Source organism: Schizosaccharomyces cryophilus, assembly GCF_000004155.1.
Source record: "Schizosaccharomyces cryophilus OY26 unplaced genomic scaffold supercont4.3, whole genome shotgun sequence".
Lineage (NCBI taxonomy): Eukaryota > Fungi > Ascomycota > Schizosaccharomycetes > Schizosaccharomycetales > Schizosaccharomycetaceae > Schizosaccharomyces > Schizosaccharomyces cryophilus.
In genome coordinates, this window is record NW_013185626.1 from 1317615 (window position 1) to 1335604 (window position 17990).

General features: G+C 38.2%; 10 protein-coding genes across 10 annotated transcripts; 6 read left to right on the top strand and 4 right to left on the bottom strand.

Annotated features, from left to right (window-relative positions):
- The first annotated feature begins 64 nt into the window (after nt 1-64).
- Nucleotides 65-1748, top strand: SPOG_04842 (GTP cyclohydrolase II). Its single transcript, XM_013168114.1, has one exon. It carries the CDS (start codon nt 235-237, stop codon nt 1546-1548), a length of 1314 nt encoding a protein of 437 aa, XP_013023568.1. The 5' UTR covers nt 65-234; the 3' UTR covers nt 1549-1748.
- Nucleotides 1749-2211: 463 nt separating this feature from the next.
- Nucleotides 2212-4788, top strand: SPOG_04843 (transcription factor). The gene is made up of 2 exons (XM_013168115.1): nt 2212-2980; nt 3093-4788. The coding sequence occupies exons 1-2, from the start codon at nt 2718-2720 to the stop codon at nt 4477-4479; spliced, it is 1650 nt and encodes a 549-aa protein (XP_013023569.1). The 5' UTR covers nt 2212-2717; the 3' UTR covers nt 4480-4788.
- Nucleotides 4714-5627, top strand: SPOG_04844 (uracil phosphoribosyltransferase). Its single transcript, XM_013168116.1, has 2 exons — nt 4714-5401; nt 5445-5627. Exons 1-2 carry the CDS (start codon nt 4797-4799, stop codon nt 5497-5499), a joined length of 660 nt encoding a protein of 219 aa, XP_013023570.1. The 5' UTR covers nt 4714-4796; the 3' UTR covers nt 5500-5627.
- A 386-nt stretch (nt 5628-6013) lies between these two features.
- SPOG_04845 (uracil permease) lies at nt 6014-8304 on the bottom strand. Its single transcript, XM_013168117.1, has one exon. The coding sequence runs from the start codon at nt 7999-8001 to the stop codon at nt 6292-6294; it is 1710 nt and encodes a 569-aa protein (XP_013023571.1). The 5' UTR covers nt 8002-8304; the 3' UTR covers nt 6014-6291.
- On the top strand, nt 8018-10435 carry SPOG_04846 (phosphoprotein phosphatase). The gene is made up of 3 exons (XM_013168118.1): nt 8018-9350; nt 9398-9934; nt 10033-10435. The coding sequence occupies exons 1-3, from the start codon at nt 9338-9340 to the stop codon at nt 10110-10112; spliced, it is 630 nt and encodes a 209-aa protein (XP_013023572.1). The 5' UTR covers nt 8018-9337; the 3' UTR covers nt 10113-10435.
- On the bottom strand, nt 10217-11604 carry SPOG_04847 (Sm snRNP core protein Smd3). Its single transcript, XM_013168119.1, has 4 exons — nt 10894-11604; nt 10770-10829; nt 10597-10726; nt 10217-10549 (listed from the first exon to the last, which is right to left on the bottom strand). The coding sequence occupies exons 1-4, from the start codon at nt 10928-10930 to the stop codon at nt 10483-10485; spliced, it is 294 nt and encodes a 97-aa protein (XP_013023573.1). The 5' UTR covers nt 10931-11604; the 3' UTR covers nt 10217-10482.
- Nucleotides 10999-12418, top strand: SPOG_04848 (cytosolic thiouridylase subunit Ctu2). Its single transcript, XM_013168120.1, has one exon. It carries the CDS (start codon nt 11126-11128, stop codon nt 12254-12256), a length of 1131 nt encoding a protein of 376 aa, XP_013023574.1. The 5' UTR covers nt 10999-11125; the 3' UTR covers nt 12257-12418.
- On the bottom strand, nt 11755-13209 carry SPOG_04849 (ribosomal protein subunit L51). Its single transcript, XM_013168121.1, has 4 exons — nt 12940-13209; nt 12718-12880; nt 11928-12623; nt 11755-11879 (listed from the first exon to the last, which is right to left on the bottom strand). Exons 1-3 carry the CDS (start codon nt 13000-13002, stop codon nt 12421-12423), a joined length of 429 nt encoding a protein of 142 aa, XP_013023575.1. The 5' UTR covers nt 13003-13209; the 3' UTR covers nt 11755-11879; nt 11928-12420.
- Nucleotides 13210-13898: 689 nt separating this feature from the next.
- SPOG_04850 (outer membrane protein Mdm34) lies at nt 13899-15871 on the top strand. The gene has a single exon (XM_013168122.1). It carries the CDS (start codon nt 14042-14044, stop codon nt 15488-15490), a length of 1449 nt encoding a protein of 482 aa, XP_013023576.1. The 5' UTR covers nt 13899-14041; the 3' UTR covers nt 15491-15871.
- On the bottom strand, nt 15686-17699 carry SPOG_04851 (BAR adaptor protein). Its single transcript, XM_013168123.1, has 2 exons — nt 17034-17699; nt 15686-16984 (listed from the first exon to the last, which is right to left on the bottom strand). Exons 1-2 carry the CDS (start codon nt 17619-17621, stop codon nt 16094-16096), a joined length of 1479 nt encoding a protein of 492 aa, XP_013023577.1. The 5' UTR covers nt 17622-17699; the 3' UTR covers nt 15686-16093.
- Between the last annotated feature and the right edge of the window lie 291 nt (nt 17700-17990).

A 17990-nucleotide genomic window follows, 5' to 3' on the forward strand; every position in this document is an offset into this window, starting at 1 on the left:
GCGGGTTCACCGCGTGCACTACTAAAACAATAGCTTGATAAACAATAGATAGAGCCACAAAAGGTATAAATAAGGCAACAACAACCCAAAAAAAACAATATTGCAACACAATTGCTTTACTTATTTTCATATCTAAAGAACAGTTTGTTTCTCTTACTCCGAAATTGTCGTCCTCAATTCGTTTGTTTACATAGAATCCATTTCTTTTCTTACGTCTTCTTCCTAGAAATCACAATGTTGGTTACTGAACAAGCAAAACCTGGTACTCATGAACAGGAACATCATACTTTAGAAGTGAAGAAGCCTCTCTATTCCCGTCCTGTCGTTTTGACTACTTACCCAACTCAAAACAAGTCCGACCCTTTTCCGATGAATTGGGGAGCTTCATCACCACAAAAGCGTGGTCCTGTAACAGTCGCTCGCTCCATTGAGACACTTCCCCATCGAAACGCCATTGGCGCTCATGGCGGCAGCTATTGTGTTTACAACTCGCTGGCAGTTGCCGGTGGCTTTTTGCCTGCTGATCACCATCCGGATTTTACACTCACAGAGCCTACCTTTGAATTTCCTGAACTTGCTTCTTGGCACGATAAGAATAAAATTGTCGCTATGGACCCCTACGGCCATGATATTCCTCGATGCTTTAAGGAGTACTTGGACAAGGGATATGATGTCCGTCCAACTATTGCCATTACGCGTGCTAATCTCCGAGTAAGTGAAGTACAACGATCCGTTGATAATGGATCTCTAGCTGTTGATGGCAAAGTTGTACTGAACAAGGAGGGAGATATTGCCGTCACCAAAGTTGCGGTTGAACCTGTCTGGTATCTTCCCGGAGTCGCTGAGCGCTTTGGCGTTGATGAGGTGACTCTTCGCCGTGCATTGTTTGAACAAATGGGTGGTGCTTATCCCGAACTAATAACCCGCCCTGATATTAAGATCTTCCTTCCACCCATCGGAGGTGCCACAGCTTACATCTTTGGTCCTCCCGAATATCTCAGCGACCCTACGAAGAAATTGGCCGTCCGTGTTCATGATGAGTGCAACGGCTCCGATGTATTTCAGAGTGATATCTGCACCTGTAGGCCTTATCTGGTATTTGGTATTGAGGAAGCAGCCAAGGAAGCACAGAATGGTGGAGCTGGCTTAGTTGTTTACTATCGCAAGGAAGGTCGTGCCCTGGGTGAAGTTGTTAAATACCTTGTTTACAATAAGCGCAAGCGTACAGGAGATACGGCCGATAACTATTTCCGCCGAACGGAAGAATTAGCAGGCGTTCGTGATATGCGTTTCCAAGCTCTAATGCCGGATATCCTCCACTGGTTTGGAATTACCAAGATTGACCGTATGCTTAGTATGTCCAACATGAAGTATGATGCAATAGTCAACTCTGGAATCCGCATCCTTGAACGTGTTACTATTCCAGAAGATCTCATTCCTGCCGACTCACAAGTGGAAATTGACGCTAAAATACAATCCGGATACTTTTCTAACCATAAGAAAGTAACGGAAGAGGACTTGGCCTGCGTTCACGGTCGTACCTGGTAAACATAAGGTTTATTTTCTGTAACATCCATATGTAGAACGTCTTTTGAAATTTTGTTTACTTTCTTTAATTGTTAATAACTTAGCATGAATACTCGCCATTTTTTAGTCAAGTCCATTTCTTTTACTTCCATGTTAAATGATAATTATATTTTTTCTATTCGTCTCTTATTGAAACATGACATAGGATGTGCTTTTAAAGAGATTTGAACTTAGGTTGACTCAGGCGGGTTTGTCTTTCGTATTCCTCCTAGAATGTAAAGTACTCTTCTTCTACTTTTATATTCGTTACTTTCTATATTAAATTATATTCCCTACGTCTTGTAAGGTAAGAAGATACGTATTTTTCGAAGGATGATCGACATCGTCCAAATTTTCCTTTTTTGCGACGATATGTGCCTTATGGGGAAATCAAGCAACTCTCTCGAAACGAATGAAATCAGGTTTTTACAGCGCAAACTTCAAGAAAATATAAGGATGACCTTAAATTATTCATTTTTTAAGTTTATTTACTAAATGGAAACCAATTGAGGTAAAAGTAGTATGGACTGTTTAAAGAAACGATTCATAAACCTAATTTTTTTGTAATATTATCTTATCGTATCATGTTAAGTATATTTTCTACACTAAGGATTTAAAAGTACATAGAATTACTATACACTATTCGTTTGTTTGATAACTATAGCAATAAAAAAGAAATATTACTATAGTTGTCTAGTACCTAAAAAGTAAATTTCTTTGCTTAAAGATCTTCGTTTACTCCAGGCTCTTTTCTATTATTTTCTTCCTTTAAATAGCTAAGTAAGCATCTAAGATCGCTGCATTCTGGATATATACTTTCATTTCCCTTAGCGAAGGCTACTCCTGTTTTATTGTCTAATCTGTTCTCATACTTGAACAAACCCGCTTTTTCCAACAAAATTTTGCTTCACAACATAAACCTGAGAGTGTTCAGTTGTATTCTGTTCCTAGAAGTCAAAGCTCTAAACAAATTCTGCGAATTTTTTTGGGTAAACAACCACAGTCTCCGAGAAAGTATTCGACTTTAACCTCTCTGTGTTCATACTGTTAATAAGAGTACTTTTGTTAGGTATTTGGACTCCCTGCTACCAATGACCCTTTCCTTTCTGTATGCATAGCTTGTCTATAAAACATCAATTGAGGAGTCCGTAATGAATGGAATGAAAGCCCAACATCCATCCAGCATTCTTATGCTTAAACGGAAGAGAGCACTAGAAGCTTGCGACTCTTGCAGAAAACAAAAAACGCGTTGTCTTGCTGGCCCACCGGATGATGAAGATCGCACTTGTTTGCGGTGCCGGTCTCTACAGCTCGAATGCAGCTTGGCCAAATCTAGCCAAACTCTTCGTAAACCTGATGGTGATGCGTTAGAATCTTCCGCAGCGGCCATCGTTAATGTAAATCTCGAAAAACGGTAAGGCCTTTACCATAATATGGAGCTTCTTCTTTACAGAAACTCTATGAAGATCGTAATGGTCTTAATTTCTTCCAATTTTAACGTGTTTTTTATTAACAAAATTCTATAGACTTAAAGTTTTGGAAAAGGCCGTAAGCTCTCTTTCAACGTCAGCCCTTCATGCACGACCCTCCTACCCCCGGGAAGACATTTTTGTTAACGGTATTCTTTCCCTTGAGGAAATCGAGCTTTTACTCGATATCTTTATTGAGCGCTACGGTAGGCGTTGGCTCTCAGTTAACTGCGGTGGGGCTGAATACCTCGAGTTTCTTTACCACAAGTCTCATCTTTTGCTCGCAACTGCCTGCGTAACGGCTTTACGACACAATCCTTCCCTCAGGGCTCGTGTGTATCCACAACTACTCGATATAGTTGATCGCCTTGTTTCCGAAGAGTTACTCACTGCATCACCCTCTCTCCAATTTTTTGAGGCTGTCTCTATCTTGTCTCTTTATCAACCTCTTCGCTATGTTCAAAAACAAGACCTTTGGCTCCTAAGTGGGTTTTCCTTGCGGCATCGCATCCTCTCGAGTACTCAAGGTTGGTTCAACGGTTTTTTAGGTTCTCGATCTACCCTTACTTACCTCGACATTGTTCCTGCTCGCACTTGGAATCATCTATGTCACGCTCATCTAGTCATATGCATAGGGTATCGTCGACACGCGATGCTTGAAGAGACCACTTTCGATGAATGTAGAAATATTTTGACCAACTGTAAAGCCAGTGAATTTGATGGAAACATCCTTGGTATGCTGTCCCTTTACTCAATGTTATATCGTCTACTTCGTTCGTCATTTGACTTGGAATATGCCATCTTTCAGCTTGAAGAATGGCGAAAAGAATGGTGCCATTTATGGGAGCAACCCGAACCAGTATATTCTCAAGTTGCTTATTATTACGCTTACAACGTAGTTTATGAAGCTTGCATCCAAATGGCCACCGATACGAAGCATTTTACTAATATTGCGAAATATGTCAGTATGCTTGAAGCATATGCGTTAAAGACTGTCAACGCCATTTTTGAACTCTCTGCTTACGATATGTCTCGTTGTTCTGACCACGTTTTATTTCATGCTGCCTTTGCTTGTACCAGCATGCTACGACTAATCTATGCTGCGAAAACCAAAGATATTGGTTCTCTAGCCATTCAAACAGATCTTTTGAATGAAGTTGTTACAAAGACATGGAAATGGCTTTTATTGATTAGTGTTGATCAGTACCATCTGGCTACCAAGTTTGCTACCTACCTAAAAGAATACCAGGTTACTGTCAATGAGGCAGGCCCTGAAGCTTTTCTTCCTACCACAAAATCAAGCTCTTCTGTCGTCCATTCACCTTCTGATCCGATGTCGACTGCGTCCACTTGGTATAAAGGCCCTCCTCGACCGGTATCTGATGCAACCCTACAAGGTCTAAAACCCTATAATTTAGGAGTGGCTACCGTGGAACATGGCTAATCCAGCTTGTTAACTTTTCATTAAAATGACTAAATTTCTTTGCTTATAATTGGTTTATTTTCATTGCAAAATGATTGTCAAAAACGCAGAGAAATATCAGCACTCGTTGCTGAAGGGTACCGCGGGAGGCCCCCGGAATCTGCATGGAATTGTAGAGCTGAAAGTCCCGGATTTTGTTCATATATATATGAAACCAAAAGTCTCTCAGAAAATGTCATTTTCTATTTAAATTTATCGTTTTTGTATCTCATTCTCTCCCATCCTTTTGTGTCATATCTTTGTCAAGATATCATTGATTCCTTAAAATAAATATTTTCATGCCTCATTCTGCTCTTGGGATGGAAAATGTACTAGTTCTTCGTCAGACCCTGTACTTAATTTCTTTAATGACAATAATCCGTGATAAAAATACCGACCATTCTGCATTTGTCAGAACATCTAATATTATTATCACCATGCTTGTTCAAGAAGCAATGAATCATGTTTCTATGAAGAGATGCCTTATTGCCAGTGGTTCGGGTGGTACGTATCTTGGGCTAAAGCCTGCCCAAGAAATTTGCGGTGTAAGTATTTTGAGAGCTGGTGAAAGCATGGAACATGGCTTGAATTCTGCTTTTCATTCCGTGCCCATTGGAAAAATGCTTGTGCAGAGAAATGAATCTACTTTCGAATCAAAACTTCTCTTTTGCAAATTGCCCAAAGGCATTGAAACCTTTTTGGTCTTTCTTATGGATCCTTTATTGGCAACAGGGAATTCTTCTATTCTTGCTATCCAAGTTCTATTAGAAAAAGGTGTTCCTGAGGAAAATATCGTTTTTCTCAATCTCATATCTTGTTCTCAAGGCGTCGAAAACATTCGAAAGCAATTTCCTAGACTTAGATTGATTACTGCTGCTATCGATCCAGAGTTGAATGATCAACGGTAAATCATATATTATTTTTTTGATCTATGCTAACCCTTTCAGCTATGTTGTACCTGGTTGTGGAGACTTTGGCGACCGTTATTTTGGCACCTATTAAATCCGTTTTAATTATACGCAAAAGTACACACTTTCTTTTTGCTTGCAGTCATCGGTGCTATGCATTTTTTAATTGTATACATAAATATATTATTTAATAAACTATGTATTGTATCATTTATGTAACCCAAGTGGAAATATAAATTCAAAGAACAAGAGAATTGCAATGATTAATGAACTAAAAACGCTTGTTTACTTACTAAATAGAAGAATCATGAAAGAATATTTCTCGGCAAAATCGTCAGTTGGGAAGATTTGGCTAATCGAGCTAAAGAACTTGCTATTGAATATATCGGAGTTCGTCAACCAGACGTATTGGAACATTCCTATAATGACTTATTGACAGAAATTTGCAATTCAATCGCAACTATACAATACAGAGACAGCCATTCCTTATTTCATGCTCAATTACATTGATATTTCTTAGTATTATCCTTGACAGAAATAGACTTATTATGACTAATATCTGAAGAAAATGAAATGAAATAACTTACCCTGTTTACGCAAAAAAAACGCACATAATAAATAGAAAATGTTATTAACATAGACATAAAATCTTGATCATACAAAACATGGATAATAAATAACTAAAAATAAATAAAATGAAGCCTTGATACCTTGCATTGATTCAAATGAAAGTGCTATAGCTATTATTTCGTCAGTAGGTGATTTTAATTAAAATACATAATAAATCAAGGAATCAAGGCAGAAAATAACTAATCCAAAAACCAAAAAATCTTAACGAAATGACTAACGATTAGAGATACATAAAAGAAAAAAAGTAAAACATAACTTATGGCAAGCAACCAACTTCTTTGGATTTAAGACTGTGAATGTCGCTTTTATCTTCCTCCTTGCTTGGTAAACCATCTATGAAGAAATCAGAAGAACCATCACTTGTGTCTTCAAGACTGATCAAATATTCTTCAGTTTCTTCAGGTGTTTCGCTCAAGAACTTTTCACCTACCTCAGTAACGGGGAAAACATAGCAGAGGAAAATATGGGTCAAGCCACTTACTAAAATTCCCAAAAAATAATTGAGATTAAACATAGTGGTAGCGGCAGCTGGGACTTTGTTACCAACTGAACCAGCCATACCAACAATGTTAATCAGCATACCACATATATAAGATACAAAGCCACGAATATTAAATCCCTTGTAGAAGTAATAGCAGCTGGTATCATCGGCCGTGTAAAGATGCGAGGTTCTAATATAACCTTTACGGATAACAAAGTAGTCGGCAAGAAAGATGCCAGCAAAAGCCGACATGAAAACAGAATAAGAAGAAAGATAAGTAGTAAAGTTGCTGCTGGAGCTGAGCAAATGCCAAGGGCACATGCACAATGCAATGATAGAAGCGAGGTAAGCACCACGTCGGACATTAAAAACAGCAGGAAGCAAGGCAGAAATATCGTTACCGGCGGAAACAGAGTTTGCAGCTACGTTCGTGCCAAGTTGAGCAACGCAGAGACCAAAAGCGATGAAAAAAACACCAGCACGAACACCATGAGCGTTTGAGTGATCCAAAAATGCTGAAAGGAGTTGAGTTGGATCCCAATAAGCGGTGCCGTAAATGGCCTTGGAAGCAGAAGTGACAAGGATACCAATTAAGGAGGTAATACCGAAGGAGAGGGGTACAGTAATAATCTGAGGCCAAAGGTTGGCATTGGGAGTAGTAGCAAACCGAGCAAAGTCAGGACTATTAACGGCTAATGTAGCAAAGCCATCTAAAACGGTTACGATGCCATTTACAACAGTCCAGCCATGATCCCATCTATTAAGTTTCGTAGGTTCGTGAATGACAGGACCAGCACCCTTAGCTTTGACAAGGGCCCAAATTAAAAAGGCGACTGCGGCAGGAGGAGCGACGAAAGCCTTGAAGGAGAAAAGATGGCGAAGTTGGTGAACCGGAAACCAGATGGAGACATTGCAAATGATCCAAAAGATAAAGAAGCCAACCCACTGATAAGTCTCGGTACCACTGTTCGCCATGGTATTGTGTATATGAGAAAAGGAGGGCCAGATAGATCGTAACATTAATACAACACATTCACCTCCAATCCAGGTATGGACACCGAACCAGACACAAGCCATGACACTGCGGTTCAAAACTGGCCATAAAGAGCCCCAAATACCAAACGAACAACGGGAAATTACAGGAAAAGAAAGATGATAGACAGCACCAGCACGACCAGTTGCAGCAATCAAAAAACCACAGATCATGTAACCTACCCAGACACAAATCCAAGCTTCCCACCAGTTAAGGCCAGCTTCAATAGCAGTAGCTGAAATCATCCAAGTATTGATATTAACGGACTCAGCAAGCCAGAAAGAGACAAAGTTCCAATAACCCCAAAGACGTCTGCTAGTTGGGACAGGGTATAAGTCCTCGTTGGTCAACAGCCGTTGGCCTAACGTCAAACCCGGCTTTTGGTCTAACAAAACAATGTCTTTCAGTTTTTGATAAACCTTATTTTCCGTAATTTTTCCCAACTTGCCCATGATTATAAATTATAAAAAAAAAAGAGACGGTACTTTCCAAACAATATAAAAGAGAAATAATAATAACAAAAAGATAAAAAAAAACAATAAGGAGCCAACAAACAAAAATTCGTCAGCGATGAATGTCTATGAAAAGATTTTTTACAAAAACCGTGTTCGATGAAAAACTTTTTTTCTGGACTCTGAATCCAAAAATACAAGAGAAGGCCTCTTTAGATTCGGATTGGCTTGAAAGGAATGATGGAATATGGATATTTGCCCAATATTGCAGGGCGAGGTGTTTGGGAAAGACAAGCCATAGTGAGCAATAAAAAAATTATATGCAGCGCCCCAAGCACACGATTTTGACGGGTTCGCTAAATTAATAAACTATTCATAAACGAAGGAGAGTTACCACTACTCCACAAAACGCTAAAAAAAATTTCGTTTTCCAATTGTTTGATGGAACATAGAGCGAAATGTTTTAAGAAAAGATGAGAGAAAGAGTAGTGACCGGTACTTGAGAATTACGGTCTTTAGATATAGAAAATTATTATATCTAGTTCCGATCGTTCTTTTAGAAGAATAGCGATGTTCAGGTTGAAAATAAGAATGAAATACAATGCTCAAACAGGTAGCAATTGGAAGAAGGGTCCACATGAAAGAAAATTATCTTCACCTAGGAAAACTTAGAACCACAGTTTCTCCAATTCAAACACAGTTGACCGATTCTGCCTCGATTAACAAATAATGATGGTAGTGATCATTCAATGAGCAAATGAATATACAATCTTTGATTATCAATTTTGGTGTTCTTTCGTTGCAAAATCGCTCGCTCTATATATATATATTTTCACAGGCTGGCTATCCTATCTAAACTAACGTTTCTATTCCTCCAAATTGATTATCGTAGCTTGATTTGTAGTATCGATGCATTGAAGCTATGGTGCCTTGGGAACAGGATTAGGAAAAGATGCTTCTTTCGTACATTCTTTGTTTGTTTGTTTTGTTGTTATATTCATTAATATTTCTATATTTACGCTATAGACGAAATGGAATCTTATACTACCGATTAGACGGTTTTTTTACAATTTCGTAGCTTTCCTACCCATTAAAATGGATGCTTTTCCTGCAGTGGAAAAGTCTGTTTTTGAATTAGAAAGCAATTGTTTCTTTCTGCCGTTTTAAATCTGTTTTTGATGTGGGGTTTTTTTTCTTTTTTTCTTTTCTCTGTTGTTCTTAAGACTTCAGTCAACGCTAAAAACTCGCTCTCTACTTCTAGAGTCAAACCTAAGCTAAGTTAAGCTTGTTTTGTTCCTTGTGTTCACAACTTGAGTTCCACCACAAACATTGCAGTATGGCAAAGCCTTGTAAGAAAAAACATACCGTAGTTGAGATTCATTTGCTAATATTATAGTCAAAATCCAGTATCTTAAGTTATACAATGTTTTATCGTGCTTTTTATGGTTAAGTGTCTTGATTAGAGCTGGTTTGCTTTGGCAACTTTCCGGCGACCAGCGTGTCGTCTTTAATGAAACCAATGTCTTGGTTCGCTGGGTTCAGACATTGGCTTTGGCAGAAATCTTCCATAGTATCTTTGGATTCGTAAAGTCATCTCCCTTCACGACTGCTATGCAAGTAATTTCTCGTCTTATACTCGTTTGGGGAGTATGCTATCTTTTTCCGCATATTATCAACAAATCTTCCATCTATCTTTTTATGATTTTAGCTTGGTCGATTACTGAGGTTGTCCGTTATGCATTTTACGCTTGTAACTTGACCGGTGCCGTCCCTAAATTCCTTATATGGCTTCGTTACAATACCTTTATCGTTCTCTACCCTATTGGCGCTGGAAGTGAGTTCTTACTTGTCCTCAAAACTTTTCGCACTGCCTGGAACGCCTTCTTCTTAAGTAAAATTGTGTGGACCGCTGCAACAGTAATCTATCCATTCGGTATGTACTGTTCTTCTTTTTCATCTTGCTCTAGTCAACTTTACAGTTGTCTTTGTTTATCTTGACCAAACACATTGCTATATACTGACAAACTTTAGGATTCTATATGTTGTACACGCACATGATGTCTCAACGTCGTAAAGTTCTTAAACTTACAAAGAAGGGTGGTAAGGCTTAATACGAATGCAATGCTTCACTACATGATTTTCAATCAACCAACTTGTATCGGTTGCTTAAAAGTACCTATATCCTCACTCTTTTCGTCATTGACTTTGATTTTTTAAGGGTTATACAATCCATGAGATACCAATTCTCATGAAGCTTGTGCAAGAAGACGTTTCTAAATCAATCGAAGGCTCAACGGCCAGAAATGCAACTGCTAATAGGGATCAATATTGCAATGTCTTCTTAACCTTTAATTAAATTAATTTATTCAGTAAACAACAGAAACCTCAGTTGTATCGTATTCAAAAAGGCATTGTATGAAACTTAATCGCACAGTATCTGTTATAATAAAATAGTTTTATGACTCATATTTTTTCACCGTGTTAACGTCGTCCACGGGTTGGTAATGGCGTACCACGAGCAGGTCCTACTTTAAACATAGGTGCATTTCTGTCTCAGTTAGTAAAACATACTCTGGATATATAAAAAAAGCTTACTTTAGCATGTCTGGAACGATCAAAAATCGAATATGAGATCCCCGAATGTAAACTTGGTCAAGTTGAGAAACACGTCCATCTCTAGCGGTAACACTTATGTCTTTCATTTGGCAATTCATATTATCCTCCGCTATATGTTTTATTAGTCTAAGTTTAGGAAATGGTTGCTTTACCTTCAATTAGCTTGCCTCTGTAAGTAGAGCCATTTTCTAATTCCACAGTAACTATGTGCCCTAGCATTCAACGTTAGTTTTCCTCAATCTGAAAGAAAAGCAAAAGAAAAAAAAAAATAAATACCTTGGGACTCATGGAGCAGCTTTAAGCACAAAGACATGATTCCGTTTAATTGCCTTGTGTGGTAGTATACAGTAGGTGCTATGCTATGCCTGTAAAAAGTTTGCCCACTACAAACGTTGTGTAAGCCAGTCAATATTGTTATTATAAGAATTACTTGGTTAAATTGGACTTTTCATTATAAAAAAAAAGAATATAAATCTAAAGAATTGGGGTCGCTATTAGTATAGGGAAAATGCAGAACATGGATGGAAATGACAACGACAAAGTATTTCTTTGTAGAAAATGCAAGAAGCAGGCAACGGTAATGTCTAGATCCGAATACAGTTGTGATGGATGCTTTGTTCGATCGACAGAAAATAAGATACGTCGTCAATTTGAGCTTTTGCGTCCAAATTTGGAACATCGACGCTCTCGAAAAGCTTTGCTCGCTGTTTCTGGAGGAATCTCTTCAATGGCCATGTTAGAAACTGCATATTATCTTTCGCGATACAGGAAAGATAATTATCGACCCATGTTCGATGAACTCTTAGTCGTTCATTTACAAAGTGGATCTTTACAAGACGAAGAAGGGCGCGCAAAAACAAAAGTTATAATACAAAAAGCCATAGAGTCTTATTACACCCAATGTGAATTTCAGGTTATCCAAGAAGATGATTTACTGAAGAATGCATATTGCATTGATGCAAACGGCAAATTATCTCACGATGATTCATCTAATTGCAATAGCTTTAACCTGGAAGCTATTCCATCATTGGCTTCCAGACAAGATTTATTATATCGTGTTCGCGAACAAGTCCTTATCTCGATTGCCGAAAAGGAAGGCTGTGACACAATCGTTTTTGGTGATTGTGGTACAACGATTGCCGCTCGAGTCTTGGAGCTTGTAGCTGAAGGAAGAGGATTTGCTATTCCTTGGTGCACGTCCGTTTATTCCAAGCTTCCTGATTTTCCAGTTTCCTTGTTGCGTCCTCTCCGTGAGGTATTGTCTTCCGAGTTAAAATCTTATATGAAAATCAAAGAACTTGATTACATACCAACGGTAGTGGAAGAACGCCCTGCTACAATCTCTGGTGTAGCAGAGAATTACTTCAAAAACTTAAACGACCCTTTCCCTAGTTTAGTAAACACTGTTGTAAGAATGTCTTCAAAGCTTAATGTGCCGGAAGCAAATAAAACCTGCTCTCTTTGTAAGTTGCCGATGCAAGAAAACGCAGGAGCTTGGTTACAGAAGACTACTGTGCAACATCCTAGCGAAGGACAAGAAGATGCCGTTGCCAACCCTGATATCTGTTATGCATGTTCTGTTTCCCTTAAAAACATGAAACAGCCTTTACGGATTCCTGCCGTCAACAAGGAAGAATAAACGAGGATTGTACTGTACATTATATAATTTCGTTCGGATTTCGTAAATTTTTGGGTGAATACTTATTTATGGGAGTGATAAGGAAAGAAAAAGAGTAAAGGATTGATTAATTAATAATATTAAAGTGTTTTGTTTATGCTGAACTAGAATCAGATAGCTGTCCATCAATTTTTTCCATAAACCCGGTATGACTCTGCTGTTTCAGAAAAAGGACTCCAAACACCACGCACAGATGGATTCGTAGATTCGACGGGTTGTTTGATGAATCTTGGTTTTAAACCATCACTATCACGACACAACATGATTTTATCCGTAATCTGGTTGGCATCCATCTTTCTAGTACAAATTGTTTTTTCTCGTCCAGTATCTAGAAATTTAGTCAGAATGCAATTACAGTTGAGATAGTAAAAGACTTGCATGCCGCAAACCGTTGTACTTGTTGTTCAGCCGAGGATACTTACTGTAAAATGCACGTATTAAAGGATGTTTTCCTTGTTGATTGTAGACATGAAATTCGATATCCTGAGAAGTTTTAGCAATAGCAGCTAACTTTTTCGATAAAAACTCTTTCATCGATTTTGAACTTCCGCCCCAATTGCAATATGAGAGCTCGATCCTTTGGCACTAATTAAATATCGTTAGTAACCCAACCTTTCTTTTTTCTTTCAATGCTGTATACATACAGGACGGATAAATGATCCTAGTCCATTTTTGGGTATGGCCGTTTTCTGGACGATTTCAATCATTTAGACAATGGTTGGATTTCCTGATTCAATGGAACGAAAAAAGGGAAAAACAAAAAAATACAAACGTTAAGAGAACAAACCGGAATTCAAAATACAGCGAACGCTTCGGAGGACGCCTACTTTACAAAATTTGCTACGAATGAATAAGGTGGGTGCGTAGGAAAGGACTAGTGGAAGAAGATGCGAGAGCCTAGGTATAGGTATGAGCATAAGTTGAGTAGTGACGGACAACGAACAAAGTCGTATAAAAAGGATGTTCTTTTAATTTCTATTTTGTTTGTATGGATCCATTTCTGAAACCATTTTCCAAAAACGAACGCTCGTACCTCCCGAAAGAATTGGTACATTTTAGGCTACATTTACTTTACACTATGGTTTTTCTTTTAGGTGTTTTTCCTTTGGAAACACTACTCCTACATATCTGGTATTAATACATTCTCGTTGAATCCTATATGAATGACTTGCCAAAGAAAGAATAAGCAAGAATCTTATTAAATCAGTGTTTCCAAGAGCCTCTATGGAGAGAAAAACCTATAAGAAGGAAGAATAAAAGAAGCGACTCCACTATGGACTACACTTTCATATGCTTCCTTCGTAAGAAAGACTGTTGCTCGCTTGGAAAGAAAAGAAGAAAAATTTGCATTTTCTTTGATAAAATCTTCTGTTAATGAGACAATACCTCCTCAACAGCTCTTTCCACCGTACTGATTATTTATGCTTTCCTTGTTAAATAAAAAAGTACTTTTATTTGTTTACTTTGTTTGAAAATACGGTATGACAACGATTTCTCCATATTCCACTTTTCGCATCGCGCAATGGTTTGTTAAACCCCGCTCTTCCATGTAACAGCGTATTGCGTCTAAGCGGACCGCCACAGATCGATTCCAGCCTGCCATCTACAAACATCGAAAGGAACAATTCTGAGTGAGATCGAGAAAAAAACAAAATAAGAAACAAGAATATATGAGAATTTGCAACGAATAAGGCTTGGAGAGCATTGAGTTGTCCAAAGTCTTCGTTTGACAGTGAAACAGTGAAAATGTCGTTTCGAATTAGCGGTTGGGGTGAACAGTTTTCAGATGCCTTCTATGAGCGAGCGACGACATTGCTAACTGCCGCCCTTAACAAGGGTGCGAAGCACTCACTAATTGCTGATCGCATTACTGTTAAGGAATTGGATATGGGCGAACAACCACCGGAATTGGAAATACTAGAAATTGGGGATCTGGCTCCTGATCGGTTTCAGGGTTTATTTAACTTTCATTATTCAGGAAATGCATCATTGGTTTTACAGACAAAAATTCGGGCGAATCCCTTGTCCGTCGAAAAACGTAAAGTACCCAGCTTTGGAGCTAGAAACACCATGCTTGCATCTTGTGCCCCTTTGACGGTTCCCATGTTCTTGCGCTTATCGAATCTTAAACTCAATGGTATTGTTGTTTTGGTGTTTTCAAAGCAAAAGGGAATTACCATGGTGTTTCGCAACGACCCTTTGGAATCTTTGCGGGTTTCTTCTTCATTTGACTCAATACCTGCGATTGCTCGTTTTCTGCAGAGAGAAATAGAGGTGCAACTTGCAGCTTTGTTTCGAGAAGAACTTCCTTCTATCATTTACAAAATGTCTCGTTTGTGGTTTGCCAAAGCAGATCCGTCCCTTCCCTTTTCCGTCCCTAAGCCTGGCCCTACTGTTTTTGGAGCCTCCAGGGAAGCCGTAAAACAATCCTCCACAAATCCCGAATTTTTAGACGGTCCCCCAGATTACATCGAATCCACTAAGGTTGATACTCAGTATCCGATGAAAATGGGTCCGTTGGACGTTCATGCTCATCCAAATCTTCAATCGTTGACGAAGTTAGCATTGTCAAGGAACTCCCTATATCCGAAATCCTCCAACAACATTCCCATGTGCATTTTTAGGTCCACTCCGTTTGATACCATCCATCGGCTTTCTGCTCAATCTGAGGAGTCCTCTTGTACTCCTCTTTCTACACTTTCCCCTTCTCCTTCTTCAGATTATTTCTTTACACAGCATAATGTCTCTTCTACAGGGACTATATCGACGCGGCCTTCTATATTTGGCAGAATGAAGAATGCTCATCCTCATCGTCGTCGTGAGCAAGTGAAGAAACGACACGTTATACGTTTACAATCTTTAAAAAACACGCAATCCTCGCCGTCAAATACAATTCCTGCCAGTCATAATTCGGACCCTTTTGTCTGCGAACCTATTTTGTTTTCGAAAAATGAAAAGTCAATAATGGCAGATTCTTCCGAAGGAAAGCCAGAGAAAGTAATCCTTTACGATTCCAATGTAAAAGATCGAACTGAAAAATCTCCCCTAAGCAGTCCTATCCCTCATTGGCGAGCAGACGAATTACAACGAAAGCTACAAATGGAATCAAATTCTAACAAATTTCCCAACTCACAATATAATACCATTAAGCTACTTGCTCTGCAGCGTTTATTGAATGCTAATCGCTCTTTTTGATTCTTTCTTTTTTGTGTTATCCTTTCGCGCTGTGAAACTATCGACCAATGTGTGAAAAGAGCGATTTAAAACTTTTACGCTTGCTTGATGCCTTTTTGCTAGAATCAAGCTTTCTCATGTCATTGCGTATATTTTCTTTTAGCCTTTTGTATATTACTGGTATACGAGAGAAGCTTAATTTTCTCTTATTTATAATCCGTTAATGTTTTACCCTTTTGTTGCTAATTTCGATAGTTGAATCGAATAAAAGTTCTTAATTTTTTCGTACGGCTTGGTATATTTTTCAAATGTTAGACTAGTATTTTGCAGTTCTTTAAATTTAAATAAAAAAAGGAATGTAACACTGTTTAGTTTTCTGTAGGACCAATAATAAAACATGAGATACAGTCCTAACAACAGGTTGAAATAACAGTAAAAAGAATAGGAAAAGCCAACAAAATCCAACTGACAAAACTATAAAAAACATTGTTTAAAATGCGCAATGTAAACGTAAACGGGCTATGCAGTAAGAGTATAAGTCATGTACAAAAAATAATCAAAGAAACCAGCTAAACTAAAAGGCTCATATTGTCTATGGAACCGAAGCTGGTTAATAATTAAAAATCATCTTACAGAAGGAAGGGACGTTTCATAGTTGCTCTGCGTTCTCGAAGTTTTGTCTGATTGTACAGAACCATGTTCAGGAAAACAGAAATTTGATGGGAACAGGCCAGTATTTCCTGTTAAATTTCCATCACCGTCCAATTGCTCCCCAACCCACCATCCAACATTAACTTTCTTCAGGACAAGTAAAATGTCGTCTTTCTTCAAAGCTAACTCATTTTCCATCTGGGGCTCAAAGTCATATTTCATCCTTACAGCTTCTAAGCCTTTATGAGCAAGTAAAGGACTTGATAAACTTTTGTGTGGTTGACTCACAGATATCGTTTCTTTCTCCAGGGAATATGTTGGCATAGGTATTGCCGATAATGAAGGACTATGGCCAGATTCGGTTTTTGTTTCAAGCATATGATCTTTTTCATTATCATCGGACGAATTTTTAGATTTTTCATAAGAAGTAGAATGATTTGAAGACATGCGTCCTATAGATCGCGGCTTCGATGAAATAGGTATTTCCGGTGACGGAGACTTTCTAAGGGATAGTGAAGGTGAAGATGTATTATCTAGCTGCAAATCTCCTAGTCCTTGCAAAAATTTAGCTGGAAGTAAAGCTTCTTCCCCAGCATTGATAGGAGTTGGAGTCGTCCATGATGTTGGTTCTAACCTAAGAGAAGGAGAAGAAGGACGAGAATCCACTGCTTGATTATGGTTCTTACAAATGACAGAAGGCGAAGAAGCTAATGACTTTGTAGAATACGATCGTCTTGAACGATTCGTAGGTTGTTGCATCGCTCCAAAGCGTTGAGATTCCAAAGGTCGTAGAATATTCAGACACTGTTCATGGAATTGAATATGTTTGTGTAATAAAAGAACAAGCTTGTTGATCTGACTGGACTATATATTGGAATACTGTTAGCAGAAGTAAATGAAAGTGACTACTCACCTCAAATTCCCTTAGCTCAATCATTGTTTCCTCAAAATCTTCTAAAGTATTTTCGTATTTTCCTCTGGCCATCCGCAAATCCTCTTCAATTTTAGAATCCTCTTTTTTAGCTTTCTGGATTTTCGTTGAGAGTGCGTCAAATACCAACCTCCTGTTTTCAAGTTTTTTCTCTTTAGCCTCCAACACTCTTCTTTGTGAAAGCCATCGCTCCAATTCTCTCATGTATGATTCAGTGACGAAGCGAACAAAGTTTTCCTGTAGCGTTCCAATCTGAATAAGAGTCTTTCCATACATATTATAGGTGTCAGAATGAACAGAATAATCAGACAAAATGTATCCTAGATTAAGGAAAGAATCACCTAGACCGACAATCGGCAGCGGTTTTTCTTTTTCTTCCAGAGTTGACTTCTTTCGTTCCATGGATTGTATCCATTGTCTAAAGTCCCGATGGAGCTTTTCAATTCCATTAAATCGAAGTTCCATTTCTCGCCGTAACTCACAGAAATCATCTGAAAGAGTCGTTTTCTGTCGATCAAACCCAAAACGCTCTCCAGTCCATTGAGAAAACCTTGCAAAGTGTTTATTCATAGTAGAAGTTGTTCAAATTCCTCCAAGAAGCTTACAGTTTAAAAGTTTAGACTTTTAATACATTTGCGTAATTAACGGAAGAGAAAAACATTGTTTATGAAGGAATCGTTGCTAAAATACGTTAAACGAGTAAGTGTAACGGTATTCTATAAATTTGCGCAATATTCGTAAAAAGAGGTATTGCTTACTAAAGGCGGACTTAAATCTACCAAACACTGCCGAACACTCATAACAATAAGGAGTATATTATTTTACGAGTTACTTGAATCCAAACAAAACCAACAAATGGGAATACAAATTCAATGATCGCAAACATTCTTTTTCTTTTTTATTTTAAAAAAAAATCGAAATAGTAAAAATAAGATCGAT